This window comes from Grammomys surdaster, unplaced genomic scaffold (assembly GCF_004785775.1).
Source record: "Grammomys surdaster isolate TR1022 unplaced genomic scaffold, NIH_TR_1.0 62, whole genome shotgun sequence".
NCBI classification, from domain to species: Eukaryota; Metazoa; Chordata; class Mammalia; order Rodentia; family Muridae; genus Grammomys; species Grammomys surdaster.
In genome coordinates, this window is record NW_021604564.1 from 5,646,356 (window position 1) to 5,671,922 (window position 25,567).

Below are 25,567 nucleotides of genomic sequence, written 5' to 3' on the forward strand. Positions count from 1 at the left end.
GGAGAAGAGGAGGGAGAAGAGGAGGGAAAGGAGGAGGAGGAAAGACCAAAGCTCAGCAGCCAGTGTGGTGGTTTAACCCAGAAACAGAGAGGAATCTGTTCCAGAAGGCAGCAAAATGTCTCTGGGCTATTTTAAGTATAGATCAGTGGATAACATCAAGCTTCCCAAAACTGCAGCCAGGTTTTTACAAGAGCAAGCTTTCCTCAAAAGCATCCAACTATTATTTTCTTCCAAAGATGATGGAGTGAAAGCCCACTCCCCTACCCTCACCATAACCAATGACAGTTAAATTGTTTGTACTTACGCTTTAAATGCTGGGAGGTAGGAGTATATTGAGATGCTGCTCAGGTTATACACAAATGGCAGGTGTTTTGTGATATCTGTAGTTGCCCAGCCACTAAAATATGTATTCAGTAGGCCCTGGTCCCCACCTGAAAGGAAACACACAAACAGAATTATGGTTTATAAACCTCTAAGGCAATTCAGGAATTGTATGGAAATATATGGGTAGCTTAAAACATATACTAATTCTGTTTTAAGTATTAAATTTCAAGTCATACATGGTCACTGTCTTCCCAAGGGTCTAATGTGATAGCCAATGCAGATTCTAACAAGTCAAAGTCAATAAAAATGATCACAGTTGGGTGAGTTTACAGAAGCACAAAGGACAAATGTTAGAGGGATTCATGGGAATGGCTTGGAGGAGGTTTCCCAGGCAGATCTATGCTTGAGCTAAGACCTGAGGTCTACTGAGGAGCACCTGACAAATTCAGGAGACATGAGCTAAGACGGGATCTGGACAGAGTAGAAACAGCACACACACGGCACACCGTAGCCAGTACAGTGGCAAACCGTCAGGGGTGTGCTGCTGACCTGGTACAAGTACTAGTCAGTCATGTCTATGGCTAAGGTTATCCATGAAGAAGTAAAGTTCCCTTAGGGCCCGGACTCCATGTCTTTCTTGGAAAGTGAAGACATACTATTCATTTTACAGGAAAATAAGCTGGGTATGGTGGCTTTTGCCGGTACTCTCAGCTCTTTGCCTACAGTTCCCCAATTGGGGAAGCTAAGGTAGAAGCATTGCTATGAGCTTAAGGTCTATCTGCCTGGGCTACACAGGGAATTCCTGGCCAGTCTAGGCTATTGAGTGAGATCCTGCCTCAAAAACAAACTGAAAGAAAGCAGGAAAGGCAAGCAAACAAACAAACAACTCTAAAGAGCTAAACACCTGACCTAAGTCCTAAATAAACATTTAAGAAACAGGAGTTTTCTATTTTAGCCTCTGAGAGTTCAGAAAACACACTTGAGTCAGAATCTTGAGTAGACACATGGAGTGCGTGGGGTGGGGGGAGACATAGTGTGTGTGTGTGTGTGTGTGTGAGACACAGGAGACACATGGGGCCTATGTGTGTAGTATGGAGAGACACATAGGCTACTGCGTGTGTAGTGAGGTGATGGAGAAAATGAGTATACTTTAAGCATGAGACTAACACCCACATATTCAATCCTGTCTTGGGTCTGCTTTGTGTCAATATCTGGCATTCTTTTTCACCATTCAAAAAGTACAATCAATAGTCTATCTGTGCTATTTGGTTTCCTTTGGGCCAGAAGATTTCAAAACTATGGATATTTGAGTAACTTTAAGAAAAATAGTAAGACTGGAGCTTTGTATTTAATATCCAAATGTGCCTGGTCCCTACTGCATATATCCTATTCTTTCCAAGTACCATCCATCCAACTGACAGATGAATGGCATTCATGGAGTGAACATCTATGGAGAAAGCCTTCTGTTTGAGGAGCCTCTGACAGGTGGCAATTCCTCAATGAACAACTGAAATGAAAATCAGAAAAGGAATAAAATATGCTTCACTTTTACAAAGATACAATAAAGTGACTGGTTATGATCCCCAAATGTAAACACTGAAATGCTAATCTTCAAGAGGAGATTAGATCCAAGACTGCATTTGTGTAATAACTAAGTGGTCTAGGAGGCTCTTCACCCCCCCTCCATGATCTCAGGTTATAGCAAAAAGATGGTGTGGGAGAGCAAATGATAGCTTTCTATAGACAATATGCCTTCGTCTTGACCTTGGCCTTCCTAGTCTCTACAACTAATAAATAAATCTCTGGATGCAATAGCATCCATAAACTCTACATTGAAAGATCAATACAAAAGATTGTCTTATCCATATAGATTAACATATATTCTGAGGCATAAGATAGTAAAACTCAAACACTACACCATTCTGAGATTTACTTTGGTTTTCCTAAAGATCATCAGTATGAATGATACAGATACTAACGGCCAGGGACAGGGGTCTACAGTCTTACTAATTTTCTTTTCTACATAATTATCAAAACAAAGACTGGGGAAATGGTCATAACAGCTTTTTTTTTTTAATTAAAGGGCAGAAGTAGAAATAACCCAAATGTCATTCAACAAGTACATAAATATAACCATAATTAGAAAGTCACTCAGAACAAAGGAGAAAACTGCTGATGCATAGGACTCGGATCAATCTCAAGAGAAACACTGCTGAGTAAAAACCAGAATGATTCCATTTATATAAACTCCTTGGAATGATAAAACCATAGAGGACATACTTGTGACTGCCAAGAACAGGAGAGAGAAGACAGGAAACTGTGGCTGTAAAGTGTATCATGAGGGGCCCTGTTCTGATCTTGACTCTGGTAGTAGTCACAGCAAAGTATACATGTAATAAAACGGTGTAGATCACATCCATACAGACAGACAAATCAGTGCATAAATAAAACTGATGAAATCAGAATAATCTTGGTGGACTGAATCAATGTGAAATTTCTTATTTATGTATTATACCATAGGTTGTTGCCACTGAGATTGGTGGATGAGGGATATAAAGAATCTCTATTATTTCTTATAGCAGCACGTGAATCTACAATTCACTCAAAATAAAAAATAATGCAGAGTAAAATATAAAAACATTAAAGTTAAAAAGGGTCAATGTAATTAAAATGCAAAATACAGTAAGAAACTGTTGATCATTTTGGTTTTAAATTACACAAGGACAAAGATTTTTGGCTCTATTTTGCTGATCATTGTCATCCCCCTAGATAACAGAATGTCATAAATATAGAAAAAACTATTTCCTGTTCATGAATAAATGCAAAAATCTTCAAGATATTCAAGAACCTCCACCGCAGAGAAGCTAAAATAACATCATGCCATGGAGTAAATGAACATATTAATCATTTATAGTTACTATTATGCCATTAAAACCAACATAAAGACCATCTGTCCACTGTGTATTATAAAGATACATAGCTGCATACATGAATATAAAATGTAAGAATAAAAATGAAAGTAACACTATATGAGAGGATTGGTGCTATAGATGTTTCTCTCTAATTTTTCCTTATTTTATTTTTGTAATTCAAAAGTATGAATACAAAAAGGCAGGAATGAGAATTGTCCTAAGACCGTCCTAAGCATTCTTTATGTGTTTTTGTTATCTACAGAAAGTATACATGTAGATGATAAAACATATTAACACAACTCTACACATCCAGTTTTGGAGTATGGATGGATGGAATGCTGTGCTCCGTATTCTCTGTGAGGGCACACCCATTCCATGTCATTGAACCTCCCCCCACCCCTGTGGGTAACAATTAAGTTATATAATCATAAATAAAATTCACAATTGTCTTACTACATATGTATCTCCAGACAATATAAGCAGTAGCTCTTATTTTGATTTTTAGAAAACCACTTACTTGTCTGGAGCACTGGTTTTGTTTGTTGGCAGACCTAGGGATGGAAGCCAGAACTTTGTGCTTGCCAGAAAAACACTCTAACACTGAGCTACATCCTCAGTCCTTCTATTATCTTTTTATGGAACATTATGAGACCTTCAAAAAATGCTTAAAATGAATATTAGCTATGTATATAAATTATCAACAAAAACTGAATCCCACAGAGGCCTGACTAGAACTTCTCATGTGCAAGTCTGAGCAACGTGAGCTTGGGAATGACAAGTCAGAGCTGCTGGTCTTGTGCACCACAAGCTGCTAGCCTCTGGTCACAGTGGCTGTTTCTGCTTACAGTAAGGTTCCCTGCAAACATTCTAGCTCATTAGCTGAGTGAAGACTGAGGAGCCCTGAGGCACCAGGAACAGTAAGGACAAGAGGCAATCGAGTTGCCTTGGTGAACCAGGGGTGTGTCTACATCACACTAGCAAACCTGAAATGCTCAGTAAGTACTATGACTACTGACTCCATCATATGACTGACTACAACATGCCACTGTTTATCCCAAAACAGTGACGTGAAAACGGAATTAAGTGCTAACCAGTGCTTTCACAGGGTCCCATGTAGGCCAGGCTGGCCTTGAACTTTCTTTGTAGCCAAGGAAACCTTAGAGTTCTGTTTTCCCTGACTCTACCTGGAAAGTACTGTGGTTTGAGGTGTGTGGCACCACACTTGCCTTCAGGCAACACTTTTACTTAAGTAGTCTGGAGATCCCAGTCATCTTTTTTTCAAACACATAGTTTAACATTCCAGTAAAGCATAAACTTTAGAAAGCTCTATATGTGTCAGTAAGACTGCCTTTTTTTCCTTTGAAATATTGTTTAGATCTGAAAAATATTGTTTTAGAAATATCAAGATCACTATTCAAAGCAGAGTGTGCATACAGATACATCTATATCCCAAAACACACAAAGATGCAAAGAAGATTGCTCAATTTCTTCTACCAAAAAAATAATAATCCAGGATTTTGTCCAGTACTTTTTAGTCAGATTTAGCGGCATCTTGATTTAATCTTTCAGGTTAAGGAACTTTGAATCTCAGTCATCTCAGACCTGAAAGACATGATTAGCAGTGATCACCAGCAGGATGATCCGATAAGCTGGAGTAAGGGAGCCTAGATGAGGCAGAGATCGAGAAAATGAAACAAGGGACATATGGCTCCAGTTTTGCAACAAAAACAAATACACAATCTGTATCATCCTTCCACTAGGCTGCCCAAAGCTGCTAGTTTATAGCCCCTTAACACTTTTAAGTCTGGTCATGAGCCTGGTAACTACAGACACATCCTAGGAAGATATTGGTTCTCTTTGTTCTATACACAGGGAATACTGCCTCTGAAATTTGTACATGTGCTGAACATTGTCTAGTTTCTGGGACTGCCCAGTTTGTTGGAAGATTGGTCATTGTCACAAGATGAAGTTATAAATCAATTCTAGATGAAACAGCAACGCAGTATCTCTTCCATAAGAATATTCTTACCATTGTGCTCCTCACCTCTGACTCAGGTTGCAATAGCATAGTTCTTACCCAAGAGCTTGCTAGAAGGACAGAATGTTGAATCTCACCCCAGTCCTACAGAATCAGAATCTATTTTTCATTCCCATGTGAACACACACACACACCACAGACACACAAACATAAAAGTTGAGGTGCACTGGTACACAGTCTTTTAGACAAAGACTCCTTTAAAGATTTACTATATCAATGGGTGCAAGACTTAAAAATTTCTATATAAAACATAAAGTTTCATGTTTGGTATATGTATAATGCATATGATGTATAATGCATATGATAAATGCGAAGGTCCAATTCTCAAATGGTTCCTAATTCAGAAGGAGAGCAAGGGACAATATTAAGTAAAGAATTTTCAACTATTATCAGTTAGGCACCGAAATGACATAAAACTTAATCGCTGAAGCTGGCTTTTCCATTATATCTGGAAGATACCATCACTGCTACAAACAGCAGCAGGCCAAAGATTACCAAATGACAGGTAGTACTGCTCTGGGGACAGCGGAGATGGGACTTTTACCTCTAGAGTAATGAGGTTTACTATGCATCAGTGGATTAACTCTACATGGCTTAGGGAAGCCGAGGCATGTGGTCCAGGCTTTAATCCATTTAAACCAAGAACAACTGACTTACCACTTCACGTTATATAGCTCTTTTCACTTAAAATCAAAGATTCTTAATGACAAAGTTATACTGCATGCATGTCATAAGACATTGAATTTAGCAAGAATGACACATTCCCACCTTAAGGCAGGGACTCTTGATCCAGAGTCTCATTAGAAAGCTAATCCTGACAAAACCCTGGTTGCATAACTACCTGTCAAACACACAAAAGCTCTCAAATATTATAAGCTTTAGAAAGGCAGAGATCCAAGCCTGTGCTATTTAGGACTATTCTTGCTCCATCAATTTGCTATCCTGTTTAAATGAGAGGTAACGTAAGTTTTGAAATATCAAGTCAGTGGTGATGATAGGAACACAGGTGAAGGCAGTCAGTAACATCCAAGAACAGCAGGAAGTATCAACAGCTGCTGATTGAGAATGACAACTTCTTCCGAGGGGGAGGAACACAGCTGCCAAAGAAAATCATTTTCACTTCACCTATAAAATTATTAAGGCACTGGCTGCTCTTTCTTCTCAGCAAAGTGAATCTTAAGAAATTAATCTATAAAATGATCAAGTTAATAGAGATTTCTTTTTCATGTATAATCATTCTCAGAATTTATTCCAGAGAATGTTTCAGTGTGGGCTAATTTGGGAAACAAACATAACAAAACAACTAACTAATTCAACAGCAACAGCCCTCTATTCCTCTTTTTGTCTACTGAGGCAGAACTGAGAAAGACTCTGCTCACACCTGGCTTTGCTGCCAGCTCAGAGCCAATAGGAAAGTTGCTGTCTTGAGCTTTTATCAGTAAGTGCTCAATGAGTACTTGACAAATGCTTGCATGAATGAGTCCCTCACAGGACTGTGGGGAAATAAATGAGAATGTAAAACAGTTTGGTAGCGAGTCTACCAGCACATAACCCATTAGTTCCTTCCTCCTCCTGTTTCTCACAGCGTCTTCATTTCTCCTTGTTGTAAAGCTAATGGCAGGCAGATGGCTAAGAAAATGGATCAAGAGTACAATGAGAAAAAGAAAGTCTTAAGGAAAAGCATATATGTACTCATTTATTTTGAAGTATCTCAGTCCTTCCTTCTTTAGTTGGGCAAGCTCAGTACAAAGCCAGACTAACTACAAAGATTAAGAGAAGGTACACCATATATGTAAAACATTATAAGATTCTAAGGATATCAAAGGAGAATTAAGAAGCTGGTGAGATACCAAGTTTATTACAGATCCCAGATTCAGCTTAAAGTAAAATAAAATCTAATATTCTGCCTCAAATATTTATTCTCTATTTTCTCCAAATTTTAATTGTAAACCCAGTTCTAGTATATAAATTAAAAATTTAGGGTACTTTTATTATAATAATTAAAGCAACTATTAATACTAACAATAGGGAACTCCAGATTGGGCAATATGAATTCTTGTAATGAGTTTTTAAAACTGACACAAATAGATACATAAGCAGCTTTAATTTAGGATACTTTAGAGACGCAGGGGAAAGAAAGTACATTCCAGAACTTGTGCAGGTTGAGTTCAAATTTAGAGGCCAGTGTGTCAGCTTCATTTCACCCATGATGAGTGCTTGTAGTATCATGATCTCTTTCTTTCGTTAATATGCCTGAACTTCATCTTCTTCCTCTGAAATGTCTGTGTATCATCCTATAAAATCTAATGGCTTTCACAATAGCTATTGTTCAACTTTTCAGGAAACTTCAATAAAGCAGCAGTTCCAAAATAATTTAAAAATACACAAAACTTTATAGGAATTTGAACTTAACAGTTGCTTCTAAGGAAAAAAAATAGATGCTAGTGAAGAATGAAGTATGTTGCCACTAGCTATAAATTCTGATAGTTCAAATACTTGGGAGAAAAAGAGAAGTCAAGCCTGGTTTGCCATATTAGGATGCTTCTCCATGTCAGGGCAATTGGTGAGGGATGTGACTGAAGGCTGGTGATTAGAAGAATAGCAGGCACATTCCTTCTCATTAGAAGGTCTTTAAAAGCAGCTGCAAAAGCTCAGCCATCAGCAGGCCATGTGGCTTGTCAGAGACACCAGGCTCCAATCTTTTGAATGTGACCAGGAGATTAAGCAGGACTTTGAAGATACTCAGACAAATACAATGATCTGCTAACACATTTTCTGTGGCAGCAATCTGACACTGCTGATACATGAGGCCCTGATAAATATATGTGAAAGGAGAAGGGGCACCCAGCAAATGTTAGAAGATGCACACAAGAGAAAGGAGTATCTGAGATTGTTTGCCTCCATGCCTATGACTTAACATCGTAACAGTAACAAACATTTTTAAGATAAGGTCTCATTGTGTAGCTCTAGCTGGTCTGAAACTTGTTATGCAGACAAGGCTGGCTTTGAACTCACAGAGCTGTGCCTCTTCCTCCTGAGTTCTCTGATTAACGTGTGTGCCATCATGCCCAGCAACAAAAATATTTTAAAACAACATTAAAGAAATTTTTGTATATATTGGGATAGAGAGACGGCTCCGTAGATAAGAGCACTTGTTGCTCTTGCAGAGGATCCAAGGTGACTTACAAAAATCAGTAACATCAGGTCCAGGAACTCTGAAAGCCTCTCTGATCTAGCTGGGCACAAGGAACACATGTGCGCAGACAAAACATTTGTCCATATAAATTAAATAGATCTTTAAAATGTTATGTACATATTTATAATTTTTACAAACTATAAAATATATTAAAAATTTGAGACAAATCATAAACTGCCACCAGAAAGTTGTTTGTTACTGGTACTAGGTATAAGCCCCATTAATTGCTGCCACACAGGTGCTTCTCCAAGTACACATCCGTGCAGAGAAGGGCAGGCTCCTAAGGTATGGAGATAGATATCCTTGCTAAATAAAACTCCACAACACACACCTCAAGTGGAAAAAGCTTTTTAGTTAGAGTATCTAGTTTATTCTTCTATTGAATTTAAACATGTTGAACAGGCAACTGCTTAACTTTCTCACTTTGAACACCAGAGAAAACTCATTTGTTTGCCAGGAGCAAGTGAAAAGAGGGCCAGTGTCTGCAAAGCTACAGTTAAGTGATGAATCATGTTGTAGCACAGAGAGAATCTCAGTGGTTCAAGTTCTGAATGAAAAAGCAGAAACACTTTCTAAGGAATACTGCACACAGGCAAGCTGTTTAACAATGAACCCTCAATGCCTGGGGCCCCATAATGCACAGCACCTCTTGGCTGCTAGCTGTTAACTCATTTCCTCTTCTTTAGTTGTACCCTGAATAATTTAATATGGCACGTGACTATTGGGATCTAAAATCCTAGCTACTAGAAGCTAGAATTTCTTTAGAGGATGAAAATCTTGTGGCTTTTAGGCAGCTGGCAGGTTATCAGACATATTTTAGAATTTGACTCATTTTTCTAAACTTGAGAGTGGTTGTGGTGGCTTTCTGGGAAGATTAAACTTCCTTCGGTTAGAGTATAGGACACGGAAAGAGCTCTACCTAAAGCAAAGGTTGAGACACAGTGGAGTTCTGCTAAAATCACTCCCTTCTATTTTTACTAGGGCAACTGTCTTCAGTGTGTTAGGATCAGAAATGTTTTACATGTTCAACTATGAATATTAGCATATTTCCATTCTGTTCATGAGAATAAAACAGTATCAGCTAAAAGCATGTCAGTAAAGTGACATCCTTTTAACTGTTGGTCCCAGTGAACAGTTAAAATAATTTTATTAAAGTTGCTTAAACAAGACAGTGTGTGTGTGTGTGTGTGTGTGTAGTCATTAATATGCATATGCCACATGCATATGGAGGTTCAAGACTGACATTTAGTGTGTTCCTTGATTGCTTGCCACCTACCTTTCATTTTCTCTCACTGATCCTGAAGCTCATCCATTAAGCAAGGCTGGCCAGCCAATACTTTCAGAGATCTTCCTGTGTCTGATCCCCTATTGCTTGGGTTTACAGAAACACTCCAGCCCTCTTAGTTCCCATTAGTTTCTCACATGTGTCTGAGGAACTGTACTCAGGTTATTACAATTGCAGGGCAGGCACTTTACCCACTGAGAAATCTCCCCAGGCTGACTGTACTTACTTATAGGTGGGACACAGAGAGCACTGGCATTAGAAGAGCATTTTAAGCTCAGCACTGCTGATATGGTAGGTTGGTTAGTTAATTGTGAGGAGCTTTCCTCTGTACTACAAAATATTCAGCAGCAGTGTCAGCTTCTACCCTTCAGGTACCAGTAGCACTGGATTACCTCAGCTAAGACAAATGTGTCCAAGCAGAATTTGGAAGGCTGAGGCAGGATGACCATAAGTTTATAGCCAGCCTGAGCTACATAACTAGATACATAAGAACAATCTGTCTTAAGACAACAAATTCTCTAGAAGTAGACACAGATCTCTTGGTTTTGGATTGGGGGTGGGGTAAAGGAACAGGGGGTACAACACAGAATCATTCCTAGTTGAAAACTATTAGCTTAGGATGTAAATAAGCCAAATAGTGAAGCGACATTGAAGCTTAACCATCCTTAGTCTTTGCAATGAGATTATAAAGAGCTGTAAATCTCAAATCTTCAGGAAATAACTATGCAGAATTTGATGTCTATGAAAAGAAAAAACCTCCGATGTATAGCTTGGAATGCTGTGAGGTTTCAAGCTTGACTTCAGCAGTCTATCAAGTGTTCAGCTTAACTTTTGAGACATTTAAGATTTTTAAAACTTTTATAACTAGTTAACAGAAATGAGTCTCTCTGATAATCAGTATTGAATTTTAATGAGAAAGCCTGGTTTAACTTATTCTAAAAGACCCGTTTACTTCAAATCAAAGGTATATTCTAAGGAAGAAAGAAGCTGCTGAAGCAGGCATCTGCGACAGTGCCCAGGCTTCTGGCCATCCCCATGCTTCCTGCCTGTGACTCTGGCACAGTGTCAAAGGTCTGATACTGAGTCACTACTGAACAGGTTTTATAGAGTGTGTAATTTTTGTCTGTACTAAGTAGATTACCTTTTCTAAAAATCCACTACCAGCAGTTTGAAAAAGAAGTGCTTTTGGATATTAACTGTTGGCTTTGTCTTGTGAGATTTCTGTTATTATTTAAAACAATGCCCTGAAACAGAAATACACCTACTAATTCAGCTGGTCATATTCCCCACTGATGAGCACTTGCCTAACACATTCTAGGCTCTAGGTTCAAGATTTGACACCAGGAATAAAAAGAAGAGAGAAAAAATTTTTCTTAAGGAGATGTGGGCCTGTTGGGGGCACAAAGCCTACAGATAGCACGAGACAACACTCAGGGGTGTCTCTTCAGAGGAAGAGGTGGAGAATTTGTTTTCTGCCCAGAAGGGTGGGAGTGAAGGTTAATGGTCTAGATGACCTCTGTACTATCTGTATGACCGAGACCACATCAGAGCCTTCCCTAGGCCCTTTTAAGGTAACACTTGTAGCCCATCTATAGAACTTATCTTCACAGAAGAAGTGACAGCACTTTGAAAGGTGCTTCAATGTTATCATCCATTATTGTGCACTTGGGATTGTGTTACACCAGGAAATGTTTTTCCAAACTGTACTGTCCTTAAGCATGCCTGAAATAAACTACTCGGCATCAGACTTTACAAGTTTGGACCAACACTGGCTACTCAGTCCTGTTGAGCCATATTTCATTCTTGCCTCACTCAGACTATATTGCATGCCCTAGGGTTTGCAGAGACCCACATGAGCCTATGCTATCTCCAGCTATAGACATACTCATATGTATAAACAAACACTCCCAACTTAGTCAGTGCTCCACTTGTCAGGTGTGAACATACCATTTTACTTAACACACAGCTTTATAGGAAATGAGACTTTGAAGCAGAGTTTGTTCACATAAACTTTGTTTTAAACAACTTATGAAAGAATGATAAATTATCAGGCTGTTTTCTTAAGTTCCCATTCACAAAACACAGGATCCTTGTTAGCAATGGGTACCAAACACTTTCGAGGCTTACTCGGGTTTAAAAACAGAAGTTATGTTTAATTCAGTGCTAGGGATTGAATCCAGGGTATCACATATTCAAAACAAGCAAGCGACCACTATGCTTGAACTTAGTCCGAAGTCAAAAGTATGTAACTCTTTGTCTTTTCTCAGTTTTTAAAAACTGACTCTAATTTATATACGTGAAAGTCACTTAAGCATCTGCCTGGATCTGGAGAATCTAGCATGACTGAAGCTTGCTTTGATCCCACCAGTAAACTATAAACCGAGTTGTGATGAATACCATGTGGGGAGGTAGAGTCAGGGGATCAAAAACTCAAGGATGTCCTTAGCTACACAGTGAGTTTGAGGCCAACCTGGACAATGTGAGACCCTGTCATAAACACACACACACACACACACACACACACACACACACACACACAAATGTGTCTATCTTAGTTTAGGTTACTCTGATGCATCCATGGATGCGTGCGTGCGTGCGTATGACAGAGAAAGAGAGCGAAATATATAGAGAGACTTATTAGTAGCTTATCAAATGCATGATAGCAGGTACATACCATCAAAACTACCTTGCTCAGAAGCAAGATGTAACAGCTGGTTATATGTTTCAATTGAGGGTTGATAGACAAAGACTCCAGAATTGAAACAGTCAGGCCACCCTGGGTCTGGTGCTGCGGACAATTCTTCTCTTTCAAACAGTTCATCAATATTGGAGAGGACCTTATTCAAGGAGGAAGACAAAGAAAGGCATTACAAGAATGCTTTTGTTGTGGCACATCCTCCCTAGGTTCTCCATTACCCAAAACAAAGATGGGACAACTGTATAGCAGCCTAGGATTACTCTCCTTCATCACTTGACACTTCTTATGATAGTGGCTTTACCTGCCATGTCTTGACAGCATTTCTGAAATGAGTAACAGGTCTCCATTACTATGCACATCTTTTTAGCCCTTAAAGTCACACTCACCAGAGTATCTGCATCCATGAACACACATTTGGAATACTGAGTAAGTGACCAGCAGTGGAGTTTAGTCAATGTGATACCCAACTCTGGCCTCTTCATTAAGGTTAGATGAGCAGAATCACCACTGTCCAAGACATCTACCATGATGACTTCATCAAAGACAGTCTCTAAAACTTTTCTGTAAAAATAAGTTCCAGAAAGCATCACATACACTCTTTTCATAGCACATGATCCACTTACTCTAAGACTTTCCCTTACTTCACAACCTACCAATCACAAGACAATTGGCGCTTTGGCATAGTATACCCTCTTAAATCTATCTTCATGCACTTCAGAACAAACTGTGTTCATGCATACATGTAGTTAATTCCATAAGTAGTGATAACTGTTTATGGTGCCACCTAACTTAAGACATTATCATAGAAGAACTTTTCTCTCTTCTGAGAGTATACCCGGTAAGCTCAACATGACATATAAGAGTTTTCAATGTTCAAAATTACCTAAGTGTGTGTGTGTGTGTGTGTGTGTGTGTGTGTGTGTGTACATGTGTATACTCTCATTCACTGAGTGCATTCACTCAGGACAGCATGTGTATGCAGAACTCATTAGTCACTCTCAAGAACTATCTGCCTTGGTGGGTTTTTGTTGTTGTTGTTTTGAAATGTGAAAATAACTGTGAAACATTTTAGTAACATGTGTTAAGAATGTATCTCTGTACCAGCCAATGTGTTTGACAATGACAATTTATTGGAATTGGCTTGACTGACCTTTGCATGTTTTAAATAAATGATGCTGGATAATAGCCATATAATATACGAGATGAAGCCTATAACTAACTGCTTCTGCTAGAGCAATAAATCAAGAATTTCTTGAAGTTATTTATCTCTACTGGTTAGGATTTTGTCAATTTGACACATGCTAGAGCCATCTGGGAAGAGGGAACTTCATTTGAGAAAATGTCTCCATCAGATTGGCCTATAAGCAAGTCTGAGGGGGCATTTTCTTGATTGATGATTGATATAAGAGGGCCTAGACCTATGTAGGTGGTGCCATTCCTGGGCACTTATTCAGGGTGGTCCTGAGTAAGCAAGCCATGGAAATCAACACAGTAAGCAGTGTTCCTCTGTGGCCTCTGTTTCAGTTCCTGCCTCCCGGTTCCTGCCTTGACCTTCATCCCCAACTTGCCTCAATGATGATTGTCAGTTGCAAGCCAAAAATAAACCCTTTCTTCCCAAAGTTGTTTTTTGGTCATGGTGCTTATCAAAGAAAAAAAAAAAAAGCAGAAAACTAGAAGACTGCCCCAAAAGAAATTAAAAGAATTATGAAATCATCATTGTTTTGGAACTCAGTGTAACTACTTTTATTAAGTGTTTAACACTTGCCATAATGAGAAGCTCATTTTGGTTTGGGAGAAATTATCTAAATGATTCTCTCTGTGTGTTTGTGTGTGTTTATGTGTGTGTATGTGTGTCTAATGAATGAGTGCACACACGAGAGCATGTGCATGCAGAAGTCACTGGTCATTCTCAGGAACTATCTGCCTTGGTGGGTTTGTTGTTGTTGTTGTTTGAGAAATCTTTTCTTGACCTGGAACTTACTGACTAGGTTAGGATGGCTGGCTAGTGAACTCCAGGGATCCACCTTTGTCTGCCTCCCAGGTGATGAGATTACAGACATGCATATAAAAGTATGGTGCCCATATTTTTATATAGGTACTAAATTCAGGTTTCCATGGCTTTAGTGGTATGTTAATGAAACAGACACTATACCTAGCTAGAGGAAAATTGAATGATACAAACATTTAAGTACTGAGAAGCATATAACAGAAGAAAAACTGGTGTTGTATTTTATCTCTCAAATTAGATAAAAAGTACATTTTAGTTCACAGAATAACCTTGGCCTTTTTTAAAATAAGAAATGGTGAATGGCACCCATGACTGTAGTGAGTTACGGTAGTAGGATCTGAGACAAAATCTGGGTGGTACACATTCCTCACTAAGGGATATATCAGGAGAAAGGGTTTGGGGCACCTTTCTCAAGAACCATGTAGGATCAATGTAATTAATGTGGAAGATATGTATGTATATGCATATATGTATAATGTCTTATTTTTAAAGGCCACTGGCCTATGTTTACATTTAAAAAAATATAAGGTATTCTCAATTTCCAAGAAGGCTAGGAGATTATAAAAATAAGACAACACAAAGCTGTTGGAGCACCAAAATATTCTTAAGTTTAGTACCCAGATATAGCAAAATTGAATTCCAAAACTCAAAACGAACTAATCCAATCAATCAGCAGCTTGTACTTCTCAGCATGTGTCTCCTAATGAATTCTGTAATAGTTTAATAAAGTCTAATAATGAAGACTTTATTATTTTATACATAAAGATCACTAGGTGACAAATGTCAGCTAGAAATGAAAAATGTTTAATAGCATCTGAAGGTTTCCTTGTTTTCAGGAAACAAAACAATCCCAGCTTCATTTGGGGAAAGAAATACAGATGAGTAAGGACAGACAGAACTTGGCAGGATGCCCCTTAGAAGATTCAGTGAGGGGGCAGTTCTCTCTCCTGAGATGGAATCAGGAAGATGGAGCACAGATGGAACTTCCCTGAAGGAATACTGGAACCATCTCCCCAAAGTTAGGAAGAAATATCAAATTCCGAAATCTTTATCTTAGCATGGATTATCTGTCTTTACTTAGTGCTCAGCTCCCTAGGAAGGTACAAGGGAGAATAATGTTAGTGCCCCAAGGACAAGGAGACAGACAGGCAGGTAATCTTTACCTCATGGAGTCTGAAACCTGTGGGCTGGTGAGTACAACCATCCTCCTAGTAGTCCTGTGCTGTTTCAAAGATGAGCCCAGGACCAGTGCACCCTTGGCATAGGCATCGTTTGTGGTCAGCGTCACAAAAGCCTGATCTTAAGACAAAGAAAAAGAAGCATATCTCAGCTGGAGAAGTTCTTTCCCCACGTGTTCTCTCAAACCACAGTTCAGCAAAATCATCTCCTCGGAGATTGATTTTCTGTTAATGAGGCAGCAGCCCCTTTTGTGGGAGAACTCCAGCCATCTATCTAGGTATAGCTAAAACTGAAGTTTAGCAGAAATGCCAGACAGACAACCTTCAAGATGAGCATGACAACCACAAAAGTCAAATCCTAGTTAGAGCCTATACAAATCCTTAGAGCAAACTGTAGCACAGAAGCGAAGCTTAGGAAACTGGTGGTAAGGAGAACGTCACACTTCCTTTCTCTTACAAGGCCCAGTGAGTGGTATTTTCATCCAGGCAAGATATCCCTTACCCACCACCCCAGAAAGTAACCGAGCTTCTACCAAGACTGATCTTTCCACAGTGACCTTACTCTTTGTGACCAACCACTGTTGGTGAGCTTAGAAGCCAACTCTAACCAACCTCTCTTGTCCCCTTTCTCTGTCTTTTCTTTATCCTCCCCCACATTCTTCCCTGGGATTCCAATCCACATTCTTCTGAACTCTTCCACATGTTAGGCATGTGTTCTACCAATAAACTACATCCCCGGCTTTTTATTGTTTTGAGCTACGGCTTGGCTGCATGGACCAAGCTGACTAGCCAACAACCCTGTATCCAATTCCCAAGTACTACAGTTAAAGGTGCAAACCATGGCCAGGTGCCTTCACTTCTCTGGGAAAACGAGCCACATATCACTTTCCCCATCCTCCCCTTCTACCCTAACAAGAGACACGGACATACATGGCAATTTTCCCAAAGGCCCAGCCAGAATAGAAGTCAAACACATATTCTTTCTCCCACTGGAGTCTTCATTGTATCAGCCTTTAAGATTTTTTTCAGGCTTTTTTACTCTGGAGACTGTAACATTAACAGTTGGTAGGTATCTGAAGTACATAGGGATACTAAGGTTCAAGCTCCACAGCAGTCATTTGGGGGGACTGCTGCCCAAGAAGAGAGTTAGGAGACTTTGTCACTGTCACTCTTGGGTTTCCTCTTTTTCCCTTGCCCATTTTGCAGTGTGGATGCTAGAAGCAGTGGGAATTCCTCTGAGAATGGAGAGTGTAGTCGGTTGTCTGGTTATCCAGTGTATTCCCCAGAAGCCAACTTGAAAGCCGTTTCACTCATACTACAGAGCCATCTTTCAGAACAACCCATTACACTACCAAGATGAAGAAAGTTGCGAATTCCCTACCTCTAGTCAATTATACTCTGTAATGACACTTGCCACATCCATCAACCTCAGCTGGTACTTGTCTGTTATTCTTAGAACATTCTGAGACAGTAACATTTCAAAACCATTTTGCCCCAAAAGTACTTAAAATGAGCACAATGAATTATGTGCTAACCCCAAAAGGACTTCAGGAGGTGGTGGAGAAACATGTAATATGAACGGGATTAAAAGAACTACAGGAAGCAACACTATCCTTCCCCAGGTTAAATTAACAAAAGGATTGCCCAGATGTTATAAACACGGGCTAAAACACTAGACTTAGCCTACAAATGGACGCTAAGACCAATTGATAGCTGGGTGCTTTAACCTTCAGATGGCCGGTCAGTTGCTGTTACAACCCAGGCTACAGCTTCAAGCTTTCAGAAGGGCCAGTTACCCCTAGTGCCCAGTCCTGGGGTTCTTTCGCCTAGGGCCTGACACTTTGCAACAAGTGGCACCAAGGCCTGCCCGGGGCGCTAGCCGGCTCCCACATAGCAGCACCCGGCTGCTGAGGCCTAAAAATAGGCTCAGTGCAGAGGCCAAAGCAGGGCCGCAACCCAGTGTTTCCGCAGGGCGCTCGCTGTTCCCCGTGGCAGGAGACCCTCAGGGCTCCGTGCGATCCCGGTGCGCCCCGCGCCCGCCCCACCCCGCCTGCCCTTCCCCGGATGCCGGAGACGGAAGCCGCCGCTCTGCAGCCGGGCTCGGTCAGCAGCCGGAGACCACGGCAGTTCGCGAGCTTCCTGGAGCTTCCCAGGTGTAGGGGCAGCCGCGCCCCGGGGCCGGGTTACGTGGGCGTACCTGTCATGGTGTGGCTGGGTGGGGTGGGTCGGCGGAGCCGGGCGCCGTAGGTGACTGCGGCCAGCAGGGAGGGCGGGAGTCCGCAGACCGCCGCTCTTATAGCGGCCGTCACGTGGCCGCGCAGGCTCCAGCCCAGGCCGCATCCTCCCCGGTGCGCACTGCGGGCGGGCGGGGCGGCCCTGGGGACCCATAGGCTGCTGTGCCCAGGGGACACCTGTTGGGGACTGCACCGGTGGGTGGCGTTCGTTCCAGGGCCTGGGAAAGAAAGGGGACAGAGCTGTGTGGTCTGCGGCAGGAAAACCAAGGGTAATGAACTTTCAACTAACAGAGACCCCTCAAAAGTCACACTGGTTACAGTACTCATCTAAACGGTTTAAATAGAAGAGGACATTTACTGAAAACTTTCCACACTGTCACAATGGTGGTGTAGCACTAACCTAAAAATAAAATAGGTATTTGCCAAATATTTCGAATCTTACCACTGGTTTTATCAGGTAGCTAAGATCATTTTACCAAGCAAATGGTTTACATACTGCCATAAACCTGTAGGTAGGAGAACACAGGCTCAGAAAAGTGAAGTTACTTTTCTATGATAATAAACCGTAGGAGGGGAGGTAGCATTTGTACCCTAGCAGTTTCAGATCAACACACTCCCATAGAAAACCCCAGTGCCTTTGGCATATTGGTTCTGGATAAAGGGTAGTAAGTTCCGGTAATTCTTCTTAGGTAATTCAGTTGTTTCGGTTCATCTATTTCACAAATCTTGAAGGTCAATTTGTCGTTTCAGGGGGGAAGTTGAGAAATAGTTTTCTATTGTAGCCACACTTCGAACACACAATTCTCTATTCCAGCCAATCAGCCCAAGCACAGTAGTGGTTCTGCAAAGGTGGGTCAGCGCTCTGCAAATCTTTTCTCAATAATGAACGGTGACAATATCAATTCAAAGCAGGAAACAGATACTGAAAAATAGGGAAAGGTAGTGCTGCAGTCCTCAAAATAGTCCTCAATTTATTGTCGTTGATGAACTTCCAATTTCCAACTTTATAATAGTTCAAAAGCATTATACATCATCAGAAACTACTTTTGATATTTCATTGGCTAATGATATTCAATACATTATTCTTCCATGGTGCCAAACACTTGCCCCAATCCCCAGGCAGCAGTGAGATCATTAAGGTAAACATAAATGCTACTCTTTTGCTAGCCTATGGCATTGGGTACTAGATGTAACAGAAGATTCTATATACTCATAAAGGGTCTATAAAGAAACAGCCCCACACTCATCATCCTAGGACCATAGCTACCTCACCTGCTTCTTGGCTTGTGGGCCTAGTCCTCCTCCACCAGACTCAACCAGTTTGAGTTAAAAAAGTAAATTTTTGATGTTAAGTTCAGATCTCCTAGAGTGGAATCATTTGAAAACTACACTCTTTTTAAAATTGATATATATTAACTTTCTACATTTTTGTGGTACTGTAAGTTTGGCTTACAATGTGTAATGATCAGGTCAGAGTAACCAGCAGGACCTGAAGGATTATCTATTATCAGAATAAGTTGGTTTTCTTTTCTTTTTTATTGGCAATGTTAGAACTCAAACGCAGGGTCTTATACATGTCAGGCTTGTGCTGCAAATTGTGCTGTACTCCTACCCCCAAACTAAGGTGATTATTTTCATTGTTGTTTGGTACAAGGTCTAGTTATGGAGGCAAAGCTGGTCTCATATTGCTGGCCTAAAGTGGGTCTCCTCCTTGAGTTTTCTGAGTGGGAATACAGGGACACACATACAATTAGAAACTTAAGGTCAGAGCTTTTGAAGTGTTATCCTTCAAAAACTTCTTTTGAGTCCTTCCTAATCTTTCCATGCCAACTTACTCTGGCTTGAAGGCCAACGGATCATGTAAGGAAGACCTTCCAGTACTTGGAATATACTTCATTTTCAAGAAACAGAAATGCAGGGTAAAGGGAAAACACAAATTTCCACTTACTCAAACCTTGTGTGCTTACAAGAATGGCTCTCTTTAGGGAGTGTAAAGGCTATACTTGAGCTGTACTTAAATTGAGGAAGGGAGACAGAGTAGGTGCTTCACAGTCTGAGTTGCTCTTTTTCCAGGATAACAGATGAGTCACTTAAACAAACAAACAAACAAACAAACAAATGACAAAACAAAAACAGCAAACAGAAAAACCCACGAGGACACCTCTGCCATCAGTGCAGCTCTTAGCCGACTTCTGCTCCCGTGTGACATCAGGGTGGGCTTTCCTATGATGCAGTGCTGGAGTTCAGAAGGCAAAGTCAGGAGGAAGAGGCAGAGAAAGCTGGAAAGTGGAGAAGTTTCACTTAGGAACAGTTTCTCTACTTTTCATGTTATTTAATGAGTTCCATAAAGTTTACAGCCTTTACTGAGGCAGATTAGAAAGAGAAAATGCTGGAAAGGCTCTTCACTCTGAAATCTTGTTTGTAGAAACGTCAATACAGCTGATAAAACCAAATTACTTACTAGCTAATACATTAAGTTTCAGGACATCCCAAACAAAGATGTGAAAGGCAACAATGTATTTTCTTGGGGCAGAAGTATTTGCAACTTTGTATTTTACTTATATTAGCACTCCAGTCTCCTCTCTAAATCTAAATAACTTCCTCCCCTTGCATAAAACTACTTTATGGGCTAGTGAGATGGTCCAGTGGGTAAAGGCACTTACTGCCAAGGTAACAACCTGAGTTCAGTGCCCAGGAATCGCAAAGCAGGAGAGGACTGCTCCTGCAAGTTGTCCTCTCTTCTCCATAATCATACGTAACAGCAAGTTTCCACCCTCTACCCTTCCACAATACATTAAATAAAGGAATGTAACTTAAATATTAAAACTTAGAAAAAGAAAGTTATATTTACAAAAGAAAATTCTTTTACATAAATAAACTTGCATGTTTTCAGCTAATTTCTAAAATTAACTTAAATTTTGTTTAATCTTCAAGTCTTGTAAATTATGTTCAAAAAGTTTCAGGATCATGGATACAGTCATTGTAAAAACAATAATATGCAAGTCTCACTTAAGAAGTATAGAGGAATTTTAATGGAGCAACATGGCTGCTCTAGCAAGGGATTACATCCAAAGATATGATACGGCCGGACTGCAGAGATGCCATCCACTTTTAATCCCTCTGGCTGGAATATACACCATTGACTCCTCTGGCTGGGATACACACACACATTTAGTACACACCTTTAATCCAAAACAATAACATCTAATTGAGGGGCAGGCAAAGTAACAAATCGGAGAAAGATTTGACAGAATGAGTCAAAGATAGAATATGTCTGGCTCTCAGGAGAATAGACAGGTAAGGGAGGTTACTTAAAGAGGAGTGAGGGAGAGAGAGTTCAGTTCAGAGTAGTTGAGTTCAAAACAGTTAAGTTTGTGGAGTTCAAGGCAGTCTTTCTAAGCAGATTAATTCAGTCAGAAGCTGGGAAAAGCTAATTTGAATCAATCAGCTTGAAGAGAAGTTTGAGCCATAACAGTTGAGTTGAACCAGCCAGCCAGAGTTCAGAAAGAGCTAGAAAGAGTGAATTTATATTCAGCAGTGTGCCTCAAAGGCTAAAACGTTTTAGGCCTAGGCTGCAGGCAAAGGCTGGAAGCTGAAGTCTTCAAGGTCCAGGCTTACAGAAGATTAGATTGTGTGGAGACTAGAAGCTTCCAGCCCTAGGCCTAGGGATAGTTAGATAAAATGCTCCAGGCTCAGCCCAAGCCATGTATTCATAAAGCTTGGGTCAGGCTCTCATCTTGTCCCTTCATTTGAGAAAATAAAAGTGATATTCACGTTTATGAAGAAGTATATACTGTCACTTGAATATGCCTTGTTCTTGTTTTGAGCACCTCTCTATTAAGCCCTGTGCTTAAGATCTATGCTAAAAATGTCTTTAAAAACTTTATTTTTATTTTATGTGTGTGTTTTACCTGCTTGTATATCAGTACACCATGATGCTCAGTGCCCATGGAAGCCAGAAAAGCAGCATTGGATCCCTGGGAACTGTAGTTATAGACAGTTGTGACTGCCATGTGAATGCCAGGAATCAAAGCCTGGCCCCCCTGAAGAGCAGCCAGTGTTCTTAACCTCTAAGCCATGTCCCCATCCCCTAAAAAGTATCTTGTAATAACCTTCAACTTTGCTTCACAATGGCTTGTTCTGAAATTCTCTTCTGTAGTGAATCCAAAAATATGGCTTTAACTTAGTCTAGGTTGCTGAAAACAAAATAATGATAATAAATAATAAATCAAAACAAAAAACAAAAACAGCAGCAGCACAGAGCGGTGTTTACCTCCAACTGCCTCTGACATTACTACTTTGAACCAAATATAGACATTTTGAGATTGCCATTACAATATTCTCTCAAATGATACTACAAGTAAATGGTCCATTGTCTGAGTCCTCTCCGAATTGAGTTTCCACTGGATGAGATAACAAAACCTTTCAAATTGCTAAATACCGATTGACTGGAAATCCTATTAAAATGTAGATTTTTTATTTAGTAGCTCTCTTAGAATTTTAATACTGTGAACAGACACCATGAACAAGGCAACTTTTATAAGGACAACATTTAATTGTGGCTGGCTTACAGGATCAGAAATTCAGTCCATTATCATTAAGGTGAGAGCATGGCAGTGTCCAGGCAGGCTGGTGCAGGAAAAGCTGAGAGTTCTATCTCTTCATCTGAAGGCTGCTAGCAGAATACTGACTTCCAGGCAGCTAGGATAAGGGCTTTAAATTCCACACCCTCAGTGACACATCTCTCATTCCAATAAGGCCACATCTACTCCAACAAAGCCTTCTAATAGTGCCACTCCCTGGGCCAAGCATATACAAACCATCACATTCCACTCCCTGGCCCCCCATAGGCTTGTTCAAACATGAGTCTATGGGGGCCATACCTAAACATAGCATAATGCAAAATACATTTATGCCAACTTCAAAAGTCTCCATAGCCTATAGCAGTCTTAATAATGTTAAAAGTCCAAAGTTCAAAGTTTCTTCTGAGATTCATCCAATCATTTAACTGTCATCCCCGAATCAAGACAGGAAACCAGCTGGGCAAACTCCAAACTCTGCATCTCCATGGCTGATGTCAAAGCAGTCTTCAGATCTCCAACTGCTTTTTCATCTTTGTTGACTGCAACAAACTTCTTTCTCCTGGGATGCTTCCACTCCCTGTTAGCAGTTTTCCTCAGCAGACAGACCACTGCTCTCACATCTCAAACATCTTAGGGTCTCAAAGGCAACTTCAATGTTACAGCTTTTGTTTCAATGTCTGAGGTCCACACATGATCTTCTATGCTCCTCCAAAGGGCTGGCATCACTTCTCCAGTTCTGCCCTCTGTATCACTCTAAGCTCAGGTTGATCTGCTCCACTGCTGCTGCTGTTCATGGTGATTATTCCATAGTACTGGCATCTCCAATACATTGAAGTCCTCTGCTTCAACTAGGCTTCACCAATAGCTCTCATAAGCTCTCTTCATGGTTCCAAGCCTCAAATCCTTTGCACAACCCCCTTCAGTCCTGGGCCATCAACTACAGCTGAGGCTACACCTTCACCAATGGCCTTCCATGGCCTCTCACAGTGACAAGCCTCAGCTGCTGTTCATGACCCCTTCATGACTTCAAAACCAGTACCACCTGGGTGACTCTTACACATTACCAAGTACAGCTGCACGAAATCCAACCTTGGCTATCTCTAGACACAGCTTCTTTGTGCTCTCAGAAAACGCTTCCCAGAAGATCTCACCTCAGTGACTCTGGTCTCTTCTTTGTCACCAGTAATTTCCTAGTTCCAGCTAACCAGCATCAATTGTCCCAGTAGTCCCTTTTATTCTGGACTCTAAGCCAGAGCCACATGGCCAAACCTGCCAAGTTCTCCTGCTTGCTAGGGCTGGAACATGGCCTCCTTGTTCTATACATTATCATCAGCTTTCTGTTTTCCAATTCCTTCACTACTTAAGCTTGACTGTCCTGGAACTTGCTCTGTAGACTGACCTTGAACTCAGAAATCTGCATGCCTGTCTCTTAAGCACTGGAATTAAAGATGTGGTCCACTAAGCCTGGAAAAGTTGTTCTTCACCTAGAACTTGCTCTGTTCTAAGCTGGCCTTGAACTCAGATATCTGTTTGTCTTTGCCTCCTGGGATTAAAGGCTTGTACTTCAATGCCTGAACCTAAATTTAGCTGGGTAGGATCTTGCCCCAAAGTCACTACTCCCTTAATTCAATTCAATATCCTTGAACACAGGATTCAATTCCATTTCACTTCCTGGTGCCCCTTTAATACTAGAACCATATATTTTATCTTTTCTTTCTCAGCTTTCTATGTTTGTTTAAAGTGCTTGTCAGGAGACTTAATCAGGGAACAAAGTCTATGATGGGTGTCTCTGTGACTTCCTTTGTCAGTGCAATTAATCTGAGTCTCTTCACCTTAGTCTCAGGCAGACTCTTCAGACAAGGGCAAAAAGTAGCTACATTCTTCACCAAAACACCACAGAAACAGTCTCTAGGCCACATATTTCTCCACTGAAACCTCTTGGGCCAGGTCTGCACAATTCAAATCAGTTTCAGTGACAAAGTCTTCCATATTCCTACTAGAATAGCCCATTAATCCCCATTTAAATTATTCCACAGCTTTCCAAATCCAAAGTCTCAAAATCCAGTCTTCCAAACAAAAGCATGGTCAGGCCTATTACAGCAACACCCCAGTCCTTGGTACCAACTTCTGTCTTAGAGTTTTTCTGCTGTGAACAAACACCATGACCAAAGCAACTCTTATAAGGATAACATTTAATTGGGGCTGGCTTACAAATTCAGAGGTTCAATCCATTATCATCAAGGTGGGAGCATGGCAGTGTCCAGGCAGACATGGTGCAGGAGGATCTGAGAGTTCTACATCTTCATCTAAAGGCTGCTAGCAGACTACTGACTTTCAGGTACCTAGGATGAGGGTCTTAAAGCCCACAGCCACAGTGACACATCTACTCTAACAAGGCCACACCTTCTTAGTGCCAATCCCTGGGCCAAGCATATAGAAACCATCACAGTAGCTTAAGGTAACTCTCCCAGGTAATCTCTAGATCAACTTTGTGGAACAAATTTGAATAAGAAAGTGGATGAACATTTTGGATTATTGGAAATTGGAGGAAATACATATATATATATTTTTTTTTCTTGTGAAACTTGAATAGCAGTATTATTAACTCCTTCCAAAAAGGATTTAACTTATATTATACATGACTATGCCTAAGTATTAATCTATTAAAACTATGTTAAATACAAGTATTTAACATACTTAGTTCAGAATTCATTTTTAACTGGCTGTGAAAGCATTATGCTTTTTTTTTTGAGGGCATGCACCTACCTTATTGTGATGGCTACTCTTAATTGTCAGCTTGGTTACATTTGGAATTAACTAAAATTGAAAAATGGAGAGCATACTTCTGAGGGATATTTGGTTAATTTGAAGTAGGAAGACCCACTCTTAATCAAGATCTTGTAGAAACAGAAAACTCACCTTTAATCTGGGCCACATCTTCTGCTGGAAGCCTATGTAAAGACATGGAAGCAGGAAGCCTTGGCTTTTTGTGTGCTTGCTCTTGCGTTACTAACAATTCCGTTCATTCACCTGCATTATATGTGGCATGTTTGCAGGTGTGTGTGTGTGTGTGTGTGTGTGTGTGTGTATGAGAGAGAGACAGAGAGAAAG

The 25,567-nt window shown here is 40.4% G+C and overlaps 1 protein-coding gene across 3 annotated transcripts in view; it reads right to left on the reverse strand.

Moving 5' to 3' along the window:
• The window catches only part of Gyg1 (glycogenin 1), a 38,378-nt gene extending 20,425 nt beyond the window's left edge, over window positions 1–17,953 (reverse strand). For 2 of the 3 annotated variants that reach the window (XM_028763451.1, XM_028763464.1), the window contains exons 1-5: window positions 17,837–17,953; window positions 15,625–15,760; window positions 12,840–13,014; window positions 12,430–12,592; window positions 305–431 (exon numbers count right to left, since the gene is read on the reverse strand). In XM_028763451.1, coding sequence (XP_028619284.1) covers window positions 305–431; window positions 12,430–12,592; window positions 12,840–13,014; window positions 15,625–15,760; window positions 17,837–17,843 — 608 coding nt within the window. In that variant the 5' untranslated portion in view covers window positions 17,844–17,953. The remainder of the gene's footprint in view (window positions 1–304; window positions 432–12,429; window positions 12,593–12,839; window positions 13,015–15,624; window positions 15,761–17,836) is intronic. The other variant, XM_028763458.1, reaches the window with a different exon arrangement.
• Between the last annotated feature and the right edge of the window lie 7,614 nt (window positions 17,954–25,567).